The sequence below is a fragment of the Nycticebus coucang genome, chromosome X (genome assembly GCF_027406575.1).
Source record: "Nycticebus coucang isolate mNycCou1 chromosome X, mNycCou1.pri, whole genome shotgun sequence".
Classification (NCBI taxonomy): domain Eukaryota; kingdom Metazoa; phylum Chordata; class Mammalia; order Primates; family Lorisidae; genus Nycticebus; species Nycticebus coucang.
In genome coordinates this window covers 23822209-23845063 of record NC_069804.1, presented here as the reverse complement: position 1 = coordinate 23845063, position 22855 = coordinate 23822209, and the positions used below count along the sequence as shown (strand labels likewise).

Sequence of the window (22855 nt, the reverse complement as noted above, 5' to 3'; positions counted from 1 at the left end):
GTCCCTCTGTACTTAAAACAGAGTAAATGAAATGGCAATACAGAGGTATAGGAAAGAATTCAGTTGAAAAAGTGTCACTGTCTATTTATGTTGCAACCTATATGTAAAAATCTCACTATTTGCTTATAGACAAATCCAGTGAACATCTAGAGAGATGTGCCTAAGCTCAGAGAATCCTGAACAGCTGATGGAAAGGAAAAATACTTGGTAAATTGTGAGAATGCAAAATGTTCCTAAAACTCTACTTGTGGTTGCTTTAAAAGCAAAGATAAATTCTTAATAAAGAAAACAAAGAGATTATATTCAGGTCAGATGGAGATGAGTAAGCTAAAAATTATGTCAATAAAGGAATACCAATTAGGTCATTAAAACACTAAATAAATCTTTCCTTATTAAAAAGACTTAAAAGGAAGAATGTGACAGGATTTTTCTACACTGTATTTTCCATACTCAACCCTTCCATGTGCTGCTTATGAGCGAGTAGCAATCAAACAAGAAAAATGCTACCAGAACAAGGTCGTGGGTAGCAGGACTGAAATCTGGTGCCTCGCAGGGGTCCTCAAACTTTTTAAACAGGGGGCCAGTTCACTGTCCCTCAGACCGCTGGAGGGCCGGACTACAGTTAAAAAAAAAAACAAACCTATGAACAAATTCCTATGCACACTGCACATATCTCATTTTGAAGTAAAAAAACAAAAACAGGAACAAATACAATCACACTGCTGCATGTGGCCCACGGGCCATAGTTTGAGGACCACTGTTACCACACTTGAAAATATAGGGAGTATGGTTGGAAGCTGAGGCCTAGTAAGATACTAATATACTACCTAATGTTTATAGGGAAGCTGAGGGCTATTCTTTTAAAATCTTTTACATCACACAAAAATAATCATATGAACAGCCACATCCCCTAGACTTGGTCCTCAACCCACCCAACCAACAAATGACCCATCTCTTCCCATTCTCTCAGAAGTACATCAGCATTTCTTTTACCTGACTGATTATATATGAGGTCCCTGTTGAGATGCTTCTAGGAATGCAGGAGATGAGATCCGTCTGAAGACGAAGAGAACTATCATAAGCTCAGGTAAAGAAATCGAAGAAACTCAGTGGAACTTCAGAGAAACAGACATGTAATCAAGATACACACAGCTGGTCAGAGCACAACTCCTCCTGAGGAAAAACTCCCCAGCACTGTGACACTGGGGACAAGTGCATTGATATTATTGTATGAATAAAGAAGGAATAGTATATAAGTTAAAACTTGTAAATCAGTAGACTCAATACTTAAAAATTGGACTGAAACATTTATAGACATTAAAAGGGTACAGAAGTCTGAGTAGATGATACATGTGAAAAATTATTGGGAAGAGAAAACCCATCCCGTGGAGCTAAGATGCTGGTTTTAATCTGCCTTGCAGATCGCTTCTGTTTCTAAGGATAAGTATAACATCATTCCTCTTTCCTTACCCAAGTCCGTTGCCAATTTCCACTTCCAACTTTTATTGCAAAAAATAAAGGATTGTGAATGAAAATCAGATTGCACTGACAATTCTAAAACTGGCTAAAATTAATGAAAATGAAAATTATGAAGACCTAGAGCATTTTTCACACAAATAAGAAAGAACTTTTCTCCTTGGTAGTCTATTTTACAACTAGTAAAGTGCATCACGCAGGAAATTCCAATTCCTTAGATGACTACTAAGGAGCATGACCAGGGTACAGTATTGCATTGATGAAAGTTTGACAGAAGCATTACAAACTCCACTTCCCATTCTACAAACTTGATAGTGACCAGGAGGCAACTTTTCACTTAAGATCTTTGAAACCAAGCAGTTAAGTGAAAAATTTCAAGACAACTTTTAGAACACTTTAATCAACAGAATAGAAGTACACGCACGATTTTTAAAATAAAATCAAGGCATCTATGAGTAAGATCTAAGATGAAAGTAGCCACACCTCACAATGAGAATCCAATCAGATGGAAGGAGGCAAAGTCTAAATCAGACAGTGGAGGAGGGACGCACAGGAGAGAGGAAGGGCCCTGGGAATGAATCGTCAAGGCATGCTCAGCTGATGTCTTCCACTTCCAGGTTCCTCCAGCCCTAGGTGGGGGTTGGGGATAAAAATTATGGTATTTGGTCACAAACAGCAACAGCAGGATCTGTTGTTTCTGGAATGGGGAAGGGTCTCAAATCCCTGGGGCACTGTAGGCACTAGAGACTCTATGACGACAACATGGAGAGCGTGAGGGCACAAGATCTCTGTGCTCTTCTGCGACAGGAGCCAACCACACCACAGCATGATACAATGACAAATTTTTCAGGTCACTACTTGAGTGGAAGATCTGAAGTAGCTACAGGAAAAACTCCATGGAAAGGTCCAGCTGGTACAGAGAAAATATATCATCAAGCACTAGGAATAACTATGGTGCCACTCTCAGAGTTGGTTTGAGGATTTCTCTCTGGTCGACTTGCAGAAGACATTCTTTCTTCACAGAGAGGACCAGGGCATTCAGTTCTCTACAAAGTTCTGTTAGTGTGGATCTTGTCCCTACAAAGAAAATAATGGGAATATCTACAGTGAGTTTATGAGTACGACTTCCTCCATTTCCACCAACTTAACTTAAAATAGTTACAGCGATAATTCAAAACCCCTTGCCTTACCTCTGAATTATTTTTGATGGTTACCACAGAAAAAGAATTACCATTTAATTACTTACATATACTTTAAAACAGATCTTTACTTTCAGTTAAAACCCTGATTAGAAATGGTGAGTGATAGGCGGCGCCTGTGGCTCAGTCGGTAGGGCGCTGGCCCCATATACCGAGGGTGGCGGGTTCAAACCCGGCCCCAGCTGAACTGCAACCAAAAAAAATAGCCGGGCGTTGTGGTGGGCGCCTGTAGTCCCAGCTACTTGGGAGGCTGAGGCAAGAGAATCGCTTAAGCCCAGGAGTTGGAGGTTGCTGTGAGCTGTGTGAGGCCACAGCACTCTACTGAGGGCCAGCCATAAAGTGAGACTCTGTCTCTACAAAAAAAAAAAGAAATGGTGAGTGACTACTAATGGGTATGAAATTTCTTTTCGGGGGTGATGAAAATATTCTAAGATTAGATAGTAGAGAGGCATAACTTTCTGAACATACTAAAAACCACTGAATTGAACACTTTAAAAGGGTGAATTTCATAATATGTGAATCTCAACAAAGCTGTTAACTAAGAAACTGGGGAATACGTTTTCTTACAATTCTTAAGAAATGTTTTCTTAAGAATTTGCTTAGAATTTACGTACATCATGTAAAAACACCTAGTCAGTTTACCACATCTACTAGATACTCTCCCCAAATCTCTACCAATTATTTTATTTGTACAGTTTGGCAATTTTCATTGTCAGGCTAAGCATTTTAGAATTTTTTAAATGGCTTTCTGTTAAAATTGGTCTAGTAACATACTAGAAATTAAGACTCATACTGAATTAGCATACAACCAGCTAAACTATTTAGAGCTGTAGAATCACCTTTAAAACAATATTCAATTTAAAGCCGTCTTTTGCAACCAAAATGGACCTTTAGATGGCTTCTGCACTACTCAAATTACTCCACCTATCCCTTGAAAAACAGTTTGAATTAACTGGTCACAATGATGCTGAACATGCTATTTGACTTACATACAGAATGAAGATGGAGTCAAGGGAAATTAAATTAATCTGATCCAGGCATTTCAAGGTGGTTCACCTTAATCTCAGCCAGGAATGGGTGTGTGTGTGGGTGTGTGTGTATGTGTGTACGTGCATACCAAACTCTTCTAAATTTCATCATTTGAGATGAGTGGTCAGTCCAGCAATAACACACTGACGTCCATCATGATACTTCCATAGGGAAAAAAAAACATTAGTATAGATACGCTTTCAGGAATGTCCAATCATTTTTCTTTTCTGCTGCATACTGGAAGATTAAGAGTTGTCTTGGGTCACATATTAAATACAAAAACATTAGTGACAGCTGATGAGCATTAAATAGGGTCCATGCATACTTCTGGCAATATCTGACATCACAGATAAGCAAAACAGTCTCAAATAATCTGCCTGTGGCCCATAGGCGCAGATTGGATACCCCTGCTATTACTCATCAGAATTGCTGCTCACCAATTGCTACTGTAATGGTACAAAATTGCAAAACTATATAAACTGTATTTATGTACAAATGTCTTTCTCTTGCATTATGTTAGGCATGGCAAGAATCAAGGCTTTTGGGCTAAGAAGAAATATATACAATTAAAATATATTAGGGAAAAACACTATAATGTTCAGAACTGTTAAGAGAATAAAACTATCTTGTGGTGGGAGCCTGGGGTCCCAGCTACTCGGGAGGCTGAGGCAAGAGAATCACCTAAGCCCAGGAGCTGGAGGTTGCTGTGAGCTGTGATGCCATAGCACTCTACCGAGGGCAACAAAATGAGACTCTGTCTCTTTAAAAAAAAGAGAGAGAGAGAGAGAATAAAACTATCAATTGCAAAGAAAATGTAGCTGAAAGTAATAGTCAATCATCTAGAGAGTACATTCTGGGGACAAATCAGATACTTTATAATACACATCAAAGTAGTACATTACAGTTTAGCTTTGTATTTTGAAGCGTCCCTAGGTTCCCTGCTGGGATTGCTCCAATCGTCAGCTTCAGGAGTGGTCTTGTAATGACGCCATGCAGACTTATTAAAAACTGGAAGTCTCTCAAATGATTCACTTGAAAGAGCCTATTGGAGAAACAAAAGTAAATACCAAAAGTCCACGGTGGCATTTTTCTCACATGAAATACTAACCTACATTTTGTCATTTAAAACAGCAGAAACCTTAATACGTATTTCTGAAATTTTATTAAAACTACATTTTAGTAGTTTAATTAGATTGGCCAGGAAAAAATTAAAGCTTTTTCAAAGGAATACAAATATTCACTCATTCTAAACCAGTCCTGACGTACACATGACCAGAAAAAAACACATTCTAATTCTGTTAATACTGCTTCGAGATGCTCAATTATTCTGCCTATTCTTAGATGAAGCACTACTTACCGTTCATGGGCACCTGCTCTCCCAAAGGGCTCAGGATGAAATAAAGTCTCATACACATGTGTATCAGATTTATAAACGTACACTGTGAAGTGATATCAGATATCACATCATTTAGATGTGTTGGCATCTAAGATAATTACTTTGAATAAGTAGTTAAATTACGGTGTCACATAGATAGGTTGAGTATCCCTTACTTGAAGTGCTTAGAACTAGAAGCATTTCAGATTTTAACTTTTTTTTTTTGGGCGGGGGGGATTTTGCAATATTTACATCCTTCTTTTTTTTTTTTTTTTTAGAGACAGTCTTACTTTGTCGCCTTCAGTAGAGTGCGGTGGCGTCACAGCTCACAGCAACCTCTAGCTCTTGGGCTTAGGCGATTCTCTTGTCTCAGCCTCCTGAGTAGCTAGGACTATAGGCGCCTGCCACAATGCCTGGCTATTTTTTTGTTGCAGTTTGGCCAGGAGTGGGTTCCAACTGGCCACCCTCGGTATATGGGGCTGGTGCACTACTCACTGAGCCACAGGTGCCGCCCTATTGACATTATTCTTACTGGTTCAGCATTCCTTCGAGCATGGCCTTTTGGCATCATGTTGGCACTCAGAAAGTTTCGGATTTGGGAACATTTCAGGTTTCAGATTTTTAGATTAGGTTTGCTCACCCTGTGGTAGCATACTGTGCCACTGTTAGGAAGAGTGAGCCAGTTCTACATGAACTGACATAGAAAAATCTCCAAGATATATTAGAAAGTGAAAAAATAGCTATCAGAATCAACTCTAGGAGGATCCATAAGAAATGTGGACTTGTGGCTATCTCTGGGGAAGAGAACCAGTGGTTTAAGACCAATGGTAGGAGATTTAGTTTTCCCTTTTGTGCCTTTCAAATTTTTATTACATCTTAGTAAAGTATCTCAAGAATGGGAGAAAAAGTATCCAATGTACTCAGTACTTTTATGAAACCAATTTATAATTACTCACACTTTCTTATGAAAGATAGATCACAACTATAGCCCAGGATGAAGGAGAGAAATGGAGGGGGATGGAAAGGGAGGAGGGAGATTTGATAGAGGGAGGGTAAATGGTGGGACCACACCTATGGAGCATACTGCAAGTGTACAAGTCAAATCTGTCACTAGAACATAAATGTTTTACCACAATAATTAATTAAATGAGGTGAAAGCTATGCTGACTAGTTTGAGGTAAGCACTCTTAATTGTATAAAAAAAAATCAATCAACAGGGTGGCGCCTGTGGCTCAAAGGAGTAGGGTGCCGGCCCCATATGCCGGAGGTGGCGGGTTCAAACCTAGCCCTGGCCAAAAACTGCAAAAAAAAAAAAAAAAAAAAAATCAATCAACACATTGTACCCCACAAATGCATAACTGTATTCATGATCTATGTGTATATGACTTAACAGGGAAAAAAGGAACTATGACAAAGGAAAAAAATTTTATTACATGCCTAGATCACCTATTAAAAAAATGCTCCAGGGTGGCGCCTGTGGCTCAAAGGAGTAGGGCGCTAGCCCCATATGCCGGAGGTGGTGGGTTCAAACCCAGCCCCGGCCAAAAACTGCAAAAAAAAAAAAAAAATGCTCCAAATACTCTACACCACCAATGAATGAGAAAATCATGCTACAGAGAAACTTTTATATAATATTATAGTTTCTGAATTCTTATAACTTTGGGAAAGCCAGTGAGTTTTTAAAATAAAATACTTCAGTTTATGAAAACCTGCTTCCTTTAGATTAACCCTTTCAATGTAGAGGCAGGGTGCAGTGGCTTACTCCAATAATCCTAGCATTCTGGGAGGCCAAGGTAGATGGACTGCTTGAGCTCAGGAGTTCCAGATCAGCCTGAGCAAGAGTAAGACTCCATCTCTAAAAATAGCTCGGTGTTGTAGCAGGCGCCTGTAGCCCCAGCTACTTGAGAGGCTGAGGCAAGAGGATCTCTTCAGCCCAAGAGTTGGAGGTTGCTGTGAGCTATGATGCCACAGCACTCTACCCAGGGCAACCGAGTGAGACTCTGTTTCAAAAAAAAAAAAAAATTCTTTTAAAAATTTTTATATCTCTGGGCGGCGCCTGTGGCTCAGTGAGTAGGGCGCCAGCCCCATATGCTGAGGGTGGCGGGTTCAAACCCAGCCCCGGCCAAACTGCAACCAAAAAATAGCCGGGCGTTGTGGCGGGCGCCTGTAGTCCCAGCTGCTTGGGAGGCTGAGGCAAGAGAATCGCGTAAGCCCAAGAGTTAAGAGGTTGCTGTGAGCCGTGTGACGCCACGGCACTCTACCTGAGGGCGGTACAGTGAGACTCTGTCTCTACAAAAAAAAAAAAAAAAATTTTTATATCTCCATGTTTCCTATTTTTGCTATATTTGAGCATAAAATCAGGGATGAGGTATATAACATGGGCTTCATATGAAACTGCAGTAAATCTGAGCTGACTGTACGAGATGCTACAGTGTTATTCTCGATTAGTGATTAGAACTTATATCTTGGCTCCTGTGGCTCAAGGAGTAGGGCGCTGGCCCCATATACCGGAGGTGGTGGGTTCAAACCCAGCCCTGGCAAAAAAAAAAAAGAACTTATATCTTAAAAAGTAAAGATGCCTTATACTAACAGAAACAAAATGTAATACCTTCAAATAAATGACAGCATCAGTACCCACTCCTTCCATGGAATACAGTTTTAAATCTCCCTGAAAATATCTAGCATACAGACGAGAGATTGGCAAACCGTAACCAAATCCAGCCTAATGAGAAAAGAAAATTAAGATAGTGAGACAAGCACAAATGCAGACATGTTTCATATGTGGAGCATTGACAGAGGATTAAAATAAATTCTTGATTTGATTTAAATCCAATCAATTAGTGATTCAACTTTTACAATGATGTACATGCTCATCTATGGCAAACAATCTCTTTATTTTCACCCTGTAAAAACACCTCTTGTATGTTTGGATAGTAACAGAAATATTCCCATTTTTGAAAATGCTCTTTCCACATTTTAAAGCAAAGTTTTAGCACTTTCAAAAAGCAAATCCAAAATTGAGTGGAATCTGAGCTGATAAGAAATTAAGCAACCTCATTTCAAAGTTTCAGCATCAGATTTCTTTGCCCTTTGAAATGAAAATTAATAAGCACAGGAGTTCAAAGCTACCAATAACAAGAATGAAAAGAAAATTTTCAGAGAGGCAACTTTCTAAGGTGCTAATGAATGCTACAATAATTTGATATATTGCAGTTTATACATTTTAGAGACAAAAAAATTCCAGTACCCTCTATATCTTTATGTCACATAGAACATATGAACCCTGACAGAATTCTGTCAACAACAAGTGTTTTTGTTTGTTTGTTTGTTTTTAAAAAGGTCTCGAAGATCTCAGACATAGGTGAGAACATGAGAACAGTAGGAATAACTGAGACTAAATTCCATGACTTTTCGGGTGGTAGTGGGGGGATGCTGTGCCCACAAGCTTTGCCACCTCTGCTTAAGTCTATGAACAAGGTTAAGAAGGAGGGCAGAGCGGTCAGGTCATGCGCATGTGGAGTCGTGGTTGCTAGGGCCTTAGACACAGATAGACCCAAGTTGAAATCCACTTTTTGTGTGACTCTTTTCAGACTGTTTTATCATCTAAGCATGTAATAAAAAACCTACCTGAGAGCTTCTATAAAGATTAACTGATATAATAAGCATACAGTCTTAGCATAGTGCCTAATGCATAGTAAAACTAAATAAATGGAAGCTGGTATTATGGCTACTGAGAGTAGCAATTTCACCAAGTTTACATGCATTTCTGCCATCTTCTAACATCTCTCCTTGACCTTCAGTGTAAGGCCTAACTGGAGAGGGGGACAGAATGCACCCTGTCATTTAAGGGATTTAGGACTGGCTAGCAGTGAAGATGAGATCTCCATAGTAGTGACTGAAGTAACCACCGCAAAGAAACCAGCATATTTCAGGAAGGCACCTGAGGACCTCTGCCTCCTGTGCTCAAACAAGGCCCAGAGCCTGCTTTCATGTCCAACAGACAACAGCTGAGAACTCTGAGGTCAATGCCCAGACTCCTATGGAATGCAGAGAAAGGGCCTTGACCATGGATTTGATGAGGCTCAGAAAAAGTTTCTGTATCACAGGATCAGTAGGAGTTACCAGGGCAGATACTCTCAAAAAAGAAGTGCATGTGTCAAGGCACAGAGGTAGAAAACTAAGTTGTTTGGTGAGGAACTGTTTTCTAGTAGTACGTACCCACGGGCCCACTTTAAAGGCCTGGACAGCTTCCTAATGGGGAAAGCCACTGGCAGAAGCATCTTCAAAAGGAGAGGCCACGTGGTATACTGGAAAGAACATGAAGGCAGCCAGTACCAGCTCTGCCTTAATGAGCTCAATAATCTTGGGTAAGGTCATTCCCTCATGTCCACCTCCATACAAAGGGAGGGCAGATACATAATTTCTTAAGGTCTCTTACTTTAATTCCCCAGTTGGATTAAAAAAAAACAAAAAAACTATGGGCTGGGTGTGGTGGCTCATGCCTGTAATCCTAGGACTCTGGGAGGTTGAGGTGGGCAGACTGCTTGAGCTCAGGAGTTCAAGACCAGCCTGAGCAAGAGCAAGACCCCATCTCTAAAAAAATAGCCGGCCACTGTGGCAGGCGCCCGTAGTCCCAGTTACTGGGGAGGCTAAGGCAAGAGAATGGCTTCAGCCGAAGAGTTTCAGGTTGCTGTGAGCTCCGATGCCACAGCATTCTACCCAGGGCAACAGAGTGACACTCTGTCCCCCACCCCCCGCACCCCCAAAAAAGAAAAAAAAAAACTATGACATAACAGTTATCCTCAAGGTGGTATTTTAAGACCTGGAAGGGATGATCCAAATTCCATTTAAACAACTGGGTAAGGTGTTAGATTTGTCTGTAGTGCCTTTTTTCCTTATTTAAGTAGAAGCCTGGTCAAGGCAATGCCTTTCAAATTCGGTCTTGCACGAATGTTCTTGAATCCTATATAAATGACTTTCTCTAGGCTTTCAACATGCTGAGTTAACAAACTGTCTCGAATAAACAATGCAAAGTGTTTGGTTTTATTCATACAAATAAAATATAATCTTATGTGCTTATCAGTCAGGTAGGACTTTAAATTGAAACTTAATTTATACCCTGAACCATTTTGCAGACTGATAGATATGTTGCTGTGTTTAATGACAAAGGGTTCAATTGTTGTTTGTCAATTAGAAACACTCAGCAGGGGAAGAAAGTGTGGCCCTACCAGGGTCTAAACGCTACCATGGTAACCAGAGGCTTTTTCTCACTGTCTTAATAGGCCTGAAGGTTATTTCCAGAGAGAGACAGAAAGGGCTCTGAAAACACATACACCACCCATACACTTCACGCTAATGTTATTTAATATAAAAATTTCATGTTTCCATAATTTAACATGTTAATTATATAAACAAATTTGATGGTGGAGATTCAAAGGCAGTAGGTGATTCTTGGGCCGCTATGGTACACAGCGCCAAGGCGCACAGGACCAAGCTATAGCCACACACCGTGTGCCATCCCTTTGCTCGCACTCTAGTAACTTCTACCCTGCCCAGGGGAGTGCTAGATGGTAAAGGGTGCTCTGGCAGCAATTTGACCACGGTGAGTTCCTTTTGCTATGTATTAGGGAGTGAGGCACTCGGCTTGTAGTGTTTCTTAGACACAGGTTAGAGAAGAAATCTAAGTCCAAAGGAGTCACAAAGTAAGGAGCTGAGGCAAAAAATCCCTGCTCCTCCAAACTGAACAGAAAACACCCTAATTCAAAGAGGACAACACTCTGGGGACATGGGAAGCTCTCTCTGAATCTCTCCCCACGTCAATGATCTCTCCTTCAGCAGCAGTTTCAGATGCTTACCAAAGGGGCAGCTCTGGTAGGCTCCAGGCTAGGTCTAGGAGCAGTTGAATACATGTAGTTAAAAAGACGATCTATTTTTCGAAGTGGAACACCACCACCTAGGTCACTTATCTGCAGGGTACAAAATGTTAAAAGATCAAAAAAGGAAGTTAATTAATAGTTAGTGGGAAGCAATGAGCTCATTAAATAAAGTATGCACCAGATTACTCTAAGATGTATAAGCCCTTTAAACCTCCCAATGAAAGATGGTTCCTTTGTCAACAGTGTCAAACAAAGGCGGTACAATAGTACAGAGGGATATGACAGGTTTGGGGTTGAAGGCTTGTTCAGATGCCTGAATAACGGGGATCTAATGAAGATTAAATGAGGTGACTTAAGCCAAGGATCTAGCACAGTACTTACAAATAAAACACTCCATAAATGTCAGTTTTCTTCCTTTTGCTGTGATTGCTCAATGTCTAGACACTATTAAATCAATTGCTAGAGTATGTATACACATAATGCAGTTACCTTAATGGATAAGTCTTCTTTCCCCAAAGTAACAAGGGTTTTAACAGCTGGGTAGCCTTCTTTTCTATCTTCATAGAGTTCCACTGTTGCTCTCATTGAGTTCTAAAATAATAAGACCCTTTGTAATCAATACTGTCAACTCACAAACCACAATTCTTAAAAAGAAACAAGTACAAGATTACTTATACCCAACAATTCTTTTGTGGAGCAAATATTACTTGGATTGATAAGGCATTTTTTTTTTTTTGAGACAGAGTTTCACTATGTCGCCCTTGGTAGAATGCCATGGCATCACAGCTCACAGCAACCTCAAACTCTTGGGCTTAAGTGATTGTCTTGCCTCAGCCTCCCAAATAGCTGGAACTACAGGTGCCCACCACAACACCTGGCTATTTTTTGGTTGCAGCTGTCATTGTTGCCCAGCAGGCCTGGGCCAGGTTTGAACCCACCACCCTAGGTGTATGCGGCTGGTGCCCTGCTGACTGAGCCACGGGCGCTGCCATTCTTTTTTTTGAGACAGAGTCTCTCCCTGTCGCCCTGGGTAGGGTGCTGCAGCTTCATAGCTCACAGTAACCTCAAACTCTTGGGTCTCCCAAGTAGCTGGGCCTACAGGTGCCTTCCACAACTCCCAGCTAAGAGATGGGGTGTCAATCTTGCTCAGGCTGGTCTCGATCTCCTGAGCTTAAGCGATCCACCTGCCTTAGCCTCCCAGAGTGCTAGGATTACAGGCATGAGCCACCTCGCCCAGCCTGATATGGTATTTTTTCCCCTCTGAAGAGCTTAGCTAAAACATGTGTTCAGATCAGGGAAAAATTTCCTGACACTTTGTTTTTCATCTAGTTTTAGCCCCATCCAACATGCTAAATATTTATTTTTCTTTCTTCCCTTTTTAAAAAAATTTCTGCTGTAGGGTATTTAAATTATTCAACTCAACCCAGAGGAATGTTTTTATCACATGTAATGAGGCTGTGCAGAGGCTGATTTGTGCACTTTACATCCTATTTATCAGTCTGCATTTATAGAGCACCTTTTCTCTAAAGAAGGCAGAAAAACTGAAAGGATTCATGCTTCCCACAAAAATTAATCATTTGGCTGAAAAAAAAGTAGAAGAAATATCAGTTAAAAAGACATTCTGAAAAAGCCACAGCTGTTGAAGAGTCAGTTCACAATTGAATGCCCATCTCAACCTTAAAATGTTACATCAGTAACATTCTAATTTTTGGAAGCAAATCAGCATAACTGATTTTTCAGGTGTTCAATTTAGTGTTTCACATATCGGAAGAAATGAAATTGTAGCGCAAATGCCACTAGCTCTGGTTAACAAAAGCAACAGCTTCAGCTGGGAGTCTGAACAGTTCTTTTGGTCCTTTTGGTCCAGCCAGTCCACATTTTTCCTCTCTGCCTCTCTCAGATCTTCTGAATTGATAACAAATATGTAAAAGGACTACAGGATCTCTCAGCACTGGAGCAACTACCGACACACTAATGTGTTTTCATTTTGATCTGGCTACCACAAAAAAAAAAAAAAAGGCTTTGCCAGGTTTAGAAAGTAAAAAGCATCTTTAATCTTCTAAGTGAAAAAAAAAAAAAAAAAACCAGTATGGATTTTACCAAAAAATCACTAAAAGACAATTAAATTTCAAAATCAATATGTACTAATATTCACAAAAACTATACCGTACACAGCAATTTTTCATCTCACAGTGTACAAATTATAAAACCCACAGGATATCAGAAATAGAATTTTTAAAATGGTTATGCAAAATCTTTTTCTTATGCTAATCTAATGAATCCATTATGCCTTGAATCAAAGTAATTTAAAATGAAGACTTCTTTCCATGTGTTTAAATTCCACTTACCTTGAACAACTCAAATAGCATGTGAAACAGATGTGAGGGCACATAAACTACCTGAATAGGTTTGTTTGGTGCTTTGGCTGAAAACAGAAAAAACCGTCAATGAATAAGGATCCAAACTAGGAGACAGTCAAGAATGATGTTTGCATTCTGTTTTCCAAGATTATAAACTGGAACTCTATAAAGGTAATTTTGGTTTCCATCTCTAAAGGCAGGATGAGCAAAAGCATATGCTTCGGAATCAAACAAACCTGGGGTGAAACCCAGTTCTTCGACTTACCAGCTACTGGTGACGTTGGACAAATCATTCGATCTCTTTGAAACCTAGCTAGGCAGACTTGGAATATTATCACTTATGTTATAAGGTCCTGGGCATCATATAAGGCCATCCAAATAGCACTTGGTATTTTTCAAATTGGGGGACAACCCCCACCACTGACCCCAGTGGGCAGTTGGGAGAATGTGGAGCCACAGGAGAGAGAGGGCTAGTGAGCTGGAATAAACAGCAGCGCTAAATTTTGTTAAATGATGACAAATGAGGCATATTATAAAGTACAATGGAAGGGTCACATAACTTTTTCTACTAGCAGCTAACCCCCCAGAGACCTACATACAGTCTTTCCGCCTCGCATCAGGGATCGTCTGAGGGAAATCTGAGAAATGATGAATCCCATGTCAAGCACTCAGAACAGCGTGGGGTAGAGAGTAGATGCTCAAAAATGTAGTCCTTCCTCCTCCTCATGACCCCAAATCACTTAAAAGATTGAAATGACATGAACTTTCTCAAGTAGAATGCAGACATGCTCACCCATGCTATAATTTCAACCTCCTTCCCCTAATAAAGTAACAATAATATAGAGCTCACATTTGTTTGATTCTCAGCAGTTTACAAAAAAAGCTTCCACACATTATTCAACTGACTCCTCCTGACAACACCTCCTGGCTGCAACCCAGGCTGGGTGGCATTATTTGGAGAGGTAAGGAAATAGGCTTTGAAGAGCCTATGTGACTTGCCTGTGGTACCAGAAGTGGCACTGAAACCAGACGCCTGAACCAAGAGCTTTTCATTCTAAATCCTGAACCCTCTGACAGTTACTTTAAAAATTACTTAGTAATATATACAGATGGTTTAAAAATTTAATGACAGAAAAGCAAAAGTCCCTCCCCCTTTCCTATCTGACCCCCCAGTCTGTACTGAGAGGCTGCACTCTTCAATATTTCTGCTGTAGTCTTTTGGTTGAAAATAGAGTATTTACGTTTTCTTTTTTTTTTTTTTGAGACAGAGTCTCACTATGTCACCCTGAGTAGAGTGCCATGGTGTCATAGCTCACAGCAACCTCAAACTCTTAGGCTCAAGTGATTCTCTTGCCTCAGCCTCCCAAGTAGCTGGGACTACAGGCGCCCGCCACAACACCTGGTTATTTTTAGAGACGAGGTCTTGCTCTGGCTCAGGCTGGTCTCAAACCTGTGAGCTCAGGCAATCCACCAGCCTTAGCCTCCCAGAGTGCTAGGATTACAGGTATGAGCCACTGCGCCCAGCCAGTATTTTCATTCTTTTCTGTGGTCCTAGGTTCTTTACGTTGCCTATAGGTTCTTTTAAGAAAGCTGAAAGTTATTAGTGTTGATGACATTATACCTATATAAATATTGATCACTGTAGAGCAATATACCTGCACAACACTTCCTTCCCTATGACTCCATTGATATAATTCACGTGTCACTTGGAGGAGAATGTTCTCGGCCTTAAGGTGAAATGGAGTTTTTACATTCCTCCAAGTGGTCAACATCTTGTTACCCATTTGGGGTTGCTTCATGTTTGGTACATGTCTTTACTACTTAGTTTATCATTTTTCCTGGAGTTTTTTTTTTGTTGTTGTTGTTGTTGCAGTTTGGCTGGGGCCGGGTTTGAACCCGCCATCTGCAGTATATGGGGCTGGTGCCCTACCCACTGAGCCATAGGCACCGCCCTTTCCTGGAGTTTGTAACTACCTCTTCTCTTGGGTAACTGGACAAGAAACATGCTTTCTTCACCATATCACTAAGATGTTCCAGCTTCTTATTCTATTGCATGGTATCTATTCTATTTTTCATGATTTTTCTAGATTGCTTTCCATATGTGCTGCACAACTATCGTGTTAACATTGTTTTTGATTGAGTTTCTAGAATTTTCTCCTTATTTCTTACAGCCATATCATGCATACCATCAAGTCAGTGAGGGAACCTACCTCAGAAAGGTGTGCATGGGAGATACATTTTTCAATCCTCACACTTCTCATTCACTTGATTAAAGGTTTGGCTACACACAGAATTCTTAGCTTAATATCATTTTCTCTCAGAATTTTGAAAGGGGGAGGTTCTTCTGGCATTAATAGCATACCTGGTAAGTTTAATGCTAGTTAGGTTTCGTTTACGCTGCTGGCTTTCGTCCAACCTCTAATATACCTTGGCTTTAACACTCTTGTTTGAGAATGAAGAATTTGATTCACCAAAGTAGCTGGTCTTCTTTTCCTCCTGGGCCTGCCCCGTAAGTGAGAAGGCTGACTTGGAGCACAGTGGACCTGGACAGGACCCTTCAACTGGCTTTAGGGTGAGCAGGCCAGCACATTGGCCTTTGACCAGAGAGGCCCCCACATACTTAAATGAACAGGCAACAAAACTCACATGAACCGTCCCAGCTCTTCCCAGGTTGTTCTTAAACAAAGTAGTCTAATTTGGCTGTTGGCAGGCAGAGCCTGGCCAGAGTCCAGATGCTCCCCATCATTTCTCCATAACCAGCTTTCAGTTAACACCTCCCCTTTGGCCTTCTCTTCCCACCCCAGTCGTTTGCACTGCCTGGCCCTCTCCCAGAGTCCCTGCAGAATAACCTTTGGCTGACTGGTTGCCATCTCTGCTGCAGCCTCCTCCGTTGAGGCTGCTTCTGCTTTGTTCCATCAATCAGCATACTTCTATCTAGGGGCTTTCAAAAGCTTGGATTGGTGGTTGTTATGGACTGAATATGTGTGTCCTTCAACATTCATATATTGAAATCTAGCCCCAAAGCTGATGGCATTAGGAGGTGGTGCCTTTGAGAGGTGATTAACTCATCAGGGCACAGCCCTTATGAAGAGGTTTAGTGCCCTTATAAAAGAGACTCTGGAGAGCTTCCTTGCCTCTTCTCTCACGTGAGGAAACAGCGAAGAAGCATCTATGAGCCAGGAAGTGGGCCCTCACCAAACATCAAGTCTGTGGGCACCATGATCTTGGACTTCTCAGCTGCCAGAATTGTGAATAATAAATGTTTGTTGTTTAAGCCACCCAGTGTCTGGTATTCTTGTTATAGTAAACTGAACAGACTAGGAAACCATCCACTGGCGTGCTCCTTCCTTTCCTTTGCTACTTTTCTTTGTCATTTTTCTTTATTGTCATTTTAATGAGGCCTGAGGAACAAGCTCAGTGCTCAGTCCACCTTGTACCAAAAGGCATATTAGTTATATAAACAAGCTTCTGCATTCAACCTTTTCGCTCCATATCTCAAGGAAATGAAAATACCTTTCACAGGTTTTAGTGTGTGTGTGTGTTTCAGTTTAAATAACATCCTCTAGGAGCCATCTAAAGGGTTGCTCAATTATTTGTACTTTCCTTTGGGAACATTACAGTCCAGATTTCTTTCCTTCCTTTTAAAATGATGTCAAATGTTTCTGTCCATTGACTCTTCCCCAATCCTGGGTCTAGTGGCTGTTAAATAGTTGACATCTAACAAATGTTTATTTATTTTCTAAAATAAAACACAAATGAAATATGAATTCTCTATCTATGGGCACATTTTTAAAAGTCAATGGAAAAAAATGGTCCAGGTTTTTCATGTTTAAGACTCAAGAAATAAAATTTCTATTTTGTACAGTTATTGCTCCAAATGCTATTAGTTAAACTGCATTTACTAGATACCAATAGAACTCTATGTAGACAGACATAGGACTTTTACTTTGCTCTTCTACAAGAATGAAAAAAAAAAAAAAACCCTAGAGGCTAAGCAGAAAAACCTGCATTTAAAAGAAAAAGTAGCTGGATAAATGGATAAGGCTATTAGAAACAGCTATAGTATGGCTAAGTCACAATGGGATCAACTCCTGACTCTGGCATTTGATAGCTATATTAATAGATACTACCCTATCTGGGCCTCCATGCTCTACCTCTGAAATGGGCATGGTCTGTATATCACTGCCTTAACAGAAACATTAAATGAGATAATGGTAAAACATTTCTTTACACATAGCTTTCATATGAAAGCTATAACCCAATTATAGCCCAAGAAGAAGGGGAAAGGGAGGGGAGGGGAGGGGAGGGGAGAGGATGGATGGAGGGAGGGTAGTTGGTGGGACCACACCTACGGTGCATCTTACAAGGGTAGATGTGAAATTTACTAAGTGTAGAATATAAATGTCTTAACACAATAACTAAGAAAATGTGGTGAAGTTTGATGAAAATATTTCAAATTGTATCTAAAACCAGCACATTGTACCCCATGATTGCATTAATGTACACAGCTATGATTTAAAAAAAGATGTTGGCTATTATCATTACTAAAAGTTAACTTCTACAGTTTAACACTGTTAAAATTAATTTCTACTGGTATCTCTGCTAATTGCTTTTTCTTTTTCTTTTTCTTTGAGACAGAGTCTCACTTTGTTGCCGTGGCATCACAGCTCACAGCAACCTTCAACTCTTGGGCTCAAGGAATTCTCTTGCCTCAGCCTCCCAAGTAGCTGGGACTATAGGTGCCCGCCACACCACCTGGCTAGTTTTAGAGGCGGGGTATCACTCTTGCTCAGGCTGGTTTCAAACTCCTGACCTCAAGTGATCCACCAGCCTCAGCCTCCTAGAGTGCTAGGATGACAGCTGTAAGGCACTGCACCTGGCCACTGTGCCCAGCTATTAATTGTTGCATGGAATCGCTTGATTGAAAATATCCATAAAAGCATCCAATATGGGGAAATTAGAGATCAAAGATCCCAGGATAGACACATACCTTTTCTATGAATCCTTTTATAACAAAACATACATAGTATGAAATTGAAATTTTCATGTTTCCCACCAAACCCAAAGCTATGAACCATCCTCTTGACAGGAAAGACCATTGTAGAAATGGTGAAGAAATAAAAGTGGTCTTTACCCTAACTTCCAATAGTTACCTTTTACTATTAATATTATATATACTCAGTATGTGCCCAATATAATACGTGTATTTGAGGCAACAGAGACATTCTCCTTCCAACACTCCACAAGGGGAGCTTACAGCTTCCTTTCCTTATGGATGAGGAAGCTGAGTTTTTCAGAGGCAAAGTGATTTTCTAAGGCCTTTATCTCATAAGTGTTAAGAGTTAGGATTTCCACTACCTGGCTAGCTACACAGCTCACCTTTCCCCAAGTTATGTTGCCTTACCATATAGATGAAAAAAAGATGAGGTGGCGCCTGTGGCTCAAAGGGGTAGGGCGCTGGCCCCATATGTCAGAGGTGGTGGGTTCAAACCCAGCCCCGGCCAAAAACAAAAACAAACAAAAAAAAGATAAGGTAGAAATCTTCATTTATTCAATGTTTTGGCCACTGAATGAGATTGGCAAGAGAATGGGAACAAGTATGATGAAACTGCTTCTTGACCTTGGAGAAATAGATCACAGGTTGCCATAGATGGCTAGTTGCAAATATTTGAAACCTGACCTAAGATAAAGAAAAGTCTGTTATTTTTAATGCTCCTGCTATATGTGTTACAGAAAGGACAATGAAGGAAGTTTACTCTAGCTTACCCCCAGTATTCAGAATTCTAGTGATGAATGGTGAATACTGATGGTGTTCCCACCATATGTTCTGCATAATCCTAGTTACTACTGTCTCAGGGGTCCACATTGGGAAAGGGAAAAAACAATCCAAAATTCAGAAAATGAAGATAATATGCCAAACCAACAGAACTTAAATTCTCAGGCTGGGAGTGGTGGCTCATGCTTGTAATCCCAGCACTCTGGGAGACTGAGGCAAGTGGATTGCTTGAGCTCAGGAGTTCAAGGCCAGCGTGAGCAAGAGTGAGACCCCATCTCTATGAAAAATAGAAGAAGTAGCCAGGTGTTGTGCGGGCACCTGTAGTCCCAGTTACTCAGGAGGTGGAGACAAGAGGATCACTTGAGCCCAAGAGTTTGAGGTTGCTGTGAGCTATGATACCACAGCACTCTACCCAGGGCAACAGAATGAGACTGTCTCAAAAAAAAAAAAAAAAAAAAATTCTCAGGCAGCAAAAAGTTGTTCTTTTGGTCGAATGCCAGCCTCACTTACTCTGAAGGCCAGAGCAGCAAGTAGTATCACTCCACTGGTAAGGCCACCTATTGTGGAATGAAAGAATCCTACAACAGGATTCTATGCTAGTTTAGACAAGCTCTAAAAACGAATCCACGTGAATCCGGATGTGATTCCTTCCTAGAAAACAGAGTCAGCTGGCGTACTGTGGTGAGCATACATACGCTCTCCTTATACAGCAAAATCATCCACTTAAGGTGTTCAGGACCAACATCTAACCTGCATGTCTAATGTAGAAGTTGTTAGGGCTAAAGCATATTCCTTAATCATTCTTGCAAAGTGCTCTGGCATTTGAGAAATCATAAATATTAATCATAACTACATTTCCTAAATGAACATACAACCAGAGGCTACGTATAACCAGCAGCATTCATGTACCTTACTGGTAGGAAAAGGGGCTTAAACATGATAGAAAGGAAGCTTATATCATTCCTGAGATGGTGCCCAAAAAATAGTCAGAAAGCTCCCCTCACGGTGAGTGACTGTCCTGCGTGACAGCCTCGGCTTGGAAGGAATGTGCTAACACAGCTGGCACTCAGGAAGCTGCAAGAACAGGCTGGCTGTGCTGGCCTTGGACTGAGGGAGGCTGTCACCAGTGTAAAACAACAGTTTTAGATTAAACCTGTAGATTTAAGTTCCTTTGTTTGAAAAATATAAATCTGGACATTAGGTCTAGTCCTGCCTAGCCAGTGGAAAGAAACGGAGCATCAAGATGAATCAGGTGTACTCAAGCCAAGCCCACTTGGTTCAAAATGGGGGCATAACTCTTCCCAGAGACCTTGAAAGCAGCTTTGACTTCATACCTTCTAGCAGGATGGCGGGACAATTGTCTTTCAACCGCAGCTTGAAGCCTTTTCACATTTTGATCTCATTATAAGAGAAATGTATTTTTGGTATATGCTTGAGAGGGAACTACAAATGCCCATTACCTAGGACTCAGTCATCCTGCATCTGGGAGTCTAACCTACAGAAATACTTGCACGTGTTCACAAATTTTCTCACCCTACAACACTGGCACATACCTTTCACAGCTCATTCTACGGAACACAGGAAAACTGGAAACCCTAAATGTACATCCATAGGAAAATGGTTAAATAAATTACGGTAATGTACACCCTGGATTATTTCTAATGAGATGGATACATGCAAAGACCTTCAAGGTAAAGTGAAAAACACAAGTTATAGGACACATACCGTTTCAACTCTGCCTATGCAAAAAACAAGGCTCTATATGGGACTGAAAGAGTAGCAGTGGTTTTTACCTTTTACTCATACTTCTGTATCTGTATTTTTACAGTGAGCATGTCTCTTTCATAACTTACAAGTAAAAGAGACATCCGCCCTTTGTCCTGGTCCTCTCATGATTTTGCTCATGCTTTATTCCTGCGACCAATCGCCATGGCTGTAAGCCATTCTATCCCACCTAACTCCCCCTTGGGGTGCTTATTGTACCACATGGTAGAATTAGGAAACTCTCTACCCAGGTTTAGCCACTTTATTTAATTTTTCTTTAATTCAAGACTTATGTAACTATTGGCAGATGGACACAAATCAATGTGGTGGTGAGCGCCGGGAGTGCAAGAAGAGGATAGGGAGTCCCCAGGAGCTAAAACCCCATGGAAGGGGTGGAAGCTACCCTTGGGAGCGTTCCCTAATCACATCCTACTTCTGACACCAGAAGAAAGGGTGGCACTCGACCAGCAGAGATCTCACAGACCACCAAGGCTTGTACGAAAGGTCTTTATTGGCGAGGGAGGGATGCTGCAGAGCAGCACCAAGGAGGAGAGAAAAGAAGAGAGAGAGGGAGAGAGAAAAGAGAGAGCAACAGTAAGAGAGAGGGGGGGCGGGAGGGAGACAGAGAGCAAGAGAGAGAGAGAGAGGGAGGGAGTGTGCCCCTTTATATAAGTTCGGTTAGGGGAGGTCTCAGAATGGTGACGGGATGGTAGAATAGCCAATAAGGAGTTACTGCTCTGGCGGGAAGAGCCGTTAGGGGCAGGCCATAAGTTTGAAATTTTTAGCTGTAGCTGTAACTTTAAAAGTGAGGCAGCTAGTCTTGGTCAGTCAGTCAGGAAGGGGCTTTCTGGGGGAGGGGCTTTCTCTGGGGCAATTACCTAACAAACATGTAAATCAGTAATAGACTCATGTGACTAACATAAAAATCAGCTGTAATCCAACTATCCTGTTGTTTGTATTTTGGTAGTATAAAGCCTTCAAAATATTTTCCAATGAACTTGCACTATTATAAAATTTCATAACCTGTATTAAAAAATTCAACTATTCATATGCATTATTCTTTTAAAGCATTATTTTGAAGGCCTCTGTAGTAGTCTAGCTTATGAGTATACTCCAATTTATTTAAACAATCTTCTATTGTGGAAAATTTGGGTTGTTTTCTAAGTTTTCTCTGTAAGAAAACCACTTTATGGGGGCAAGACATGATTGCAAGAGGGACTTTACCTAACAATTGCAATCAGTGTAACCTGGCTTATTGTACCCTCAATGAATCCCCAACAATAAAAAAAGAAAAGAAAACTACTGTGATCATCATTCTTATATAAATCTGTATTGTGCAGAAATGTATTTTCTTATTGTGATGAAGTTTAATTTATTGGACCAAAGAACATGACCATCATTAATTTAATTAATTTTATTTATTTATTTAAATTTGGTTTGTAAATGCCCATACCCTAACACTTGGTCATTCCACATCTAGGAACCTAATCTTTAGAAACACTTCCACATATTCACAATATTTTCCACCCTCCAAACACATGTGCAGAGAAAGGGTATATGAAAACTTAAACAAGAAATGTATATGTTGGTGAGAGAATATTTTCTAGGTATAAATTCGAAGCATTCATTTTTTTTTTTGTATAGAGTCTCACTTTGTCACCCTTGGTAGAGTGCTGTGGCATCACAGCTCATAGCAACCTCAAACTCTTGGAGTTAAGTGATTCTCTTGCCTCAGCCTCCCAAGTAGCTGGGACTATAGGTGCCTGCCACAACGCCTGGCTATCTTTAGAGATGGGGTCTTGCTCTTGCTCAGGCTGGTCTCAAACCTGTGAGCTCAAACAATTCACCTGCCTCAGCCTCCCAGAGTGCTAGGTGTGAGCCACTGTGCCCAGCCCCTCATTAAAATGTTTTAATCATTGTCATTTTGAAAGACCCCCCCAAAAATGGCATTTCTCTGTATTTTTGTTTGTACTTCGATTAGTAACCTTAAACATCTTGCC

General features: G+C 40.7%; 1 protein-coding gene across 2 annotated transcripts in view; it reads right to left on the bottom strand.

Moving 5' to 3' along the window:
- Positions 1 to 414: 414 nt before the first annotated feature.
- The window catches only part of PDK3 (pyruvate dehydrogenase kinase 3), a 76998-nt gene continuing 54557 nt past the window's right edge, over positions 415 to 22855 (bottom strand). Inside the window, exons 7-12 of one of the 2 annotated variants that reach the window (XM_053579789.1) lie at positions 13304 to 13380; positions 11445 to 11546; positions 10935 to 11045; positions 7688 to 7801; positions 4602 to 4746; positions 415 to 2553 (exon numbers count right to left, since the gene is read on the bottom strand). In XM_053579789.1, coding sequence (XP_053435764.1) covers positions 4603 to 4746; positions 7688 to 7801; positions 10935 to 11045; positions 11445 to 11546; positions 13304 to 13380 — 548 coding nt within the window. In that variant the 3' untranslated portion in view covers positions 415 to 2553; position 4602. The remainder of the gene's footprint in view (positions 2554 to 4601; positions 4747 to 7687; positions 7802 to 10934; positions 11046 to 11444; positions 11547 to 13303; positions 13381 to 22855) is intronic. The other variant, XM_053579787.1, reaches the window with a different exon arrangement.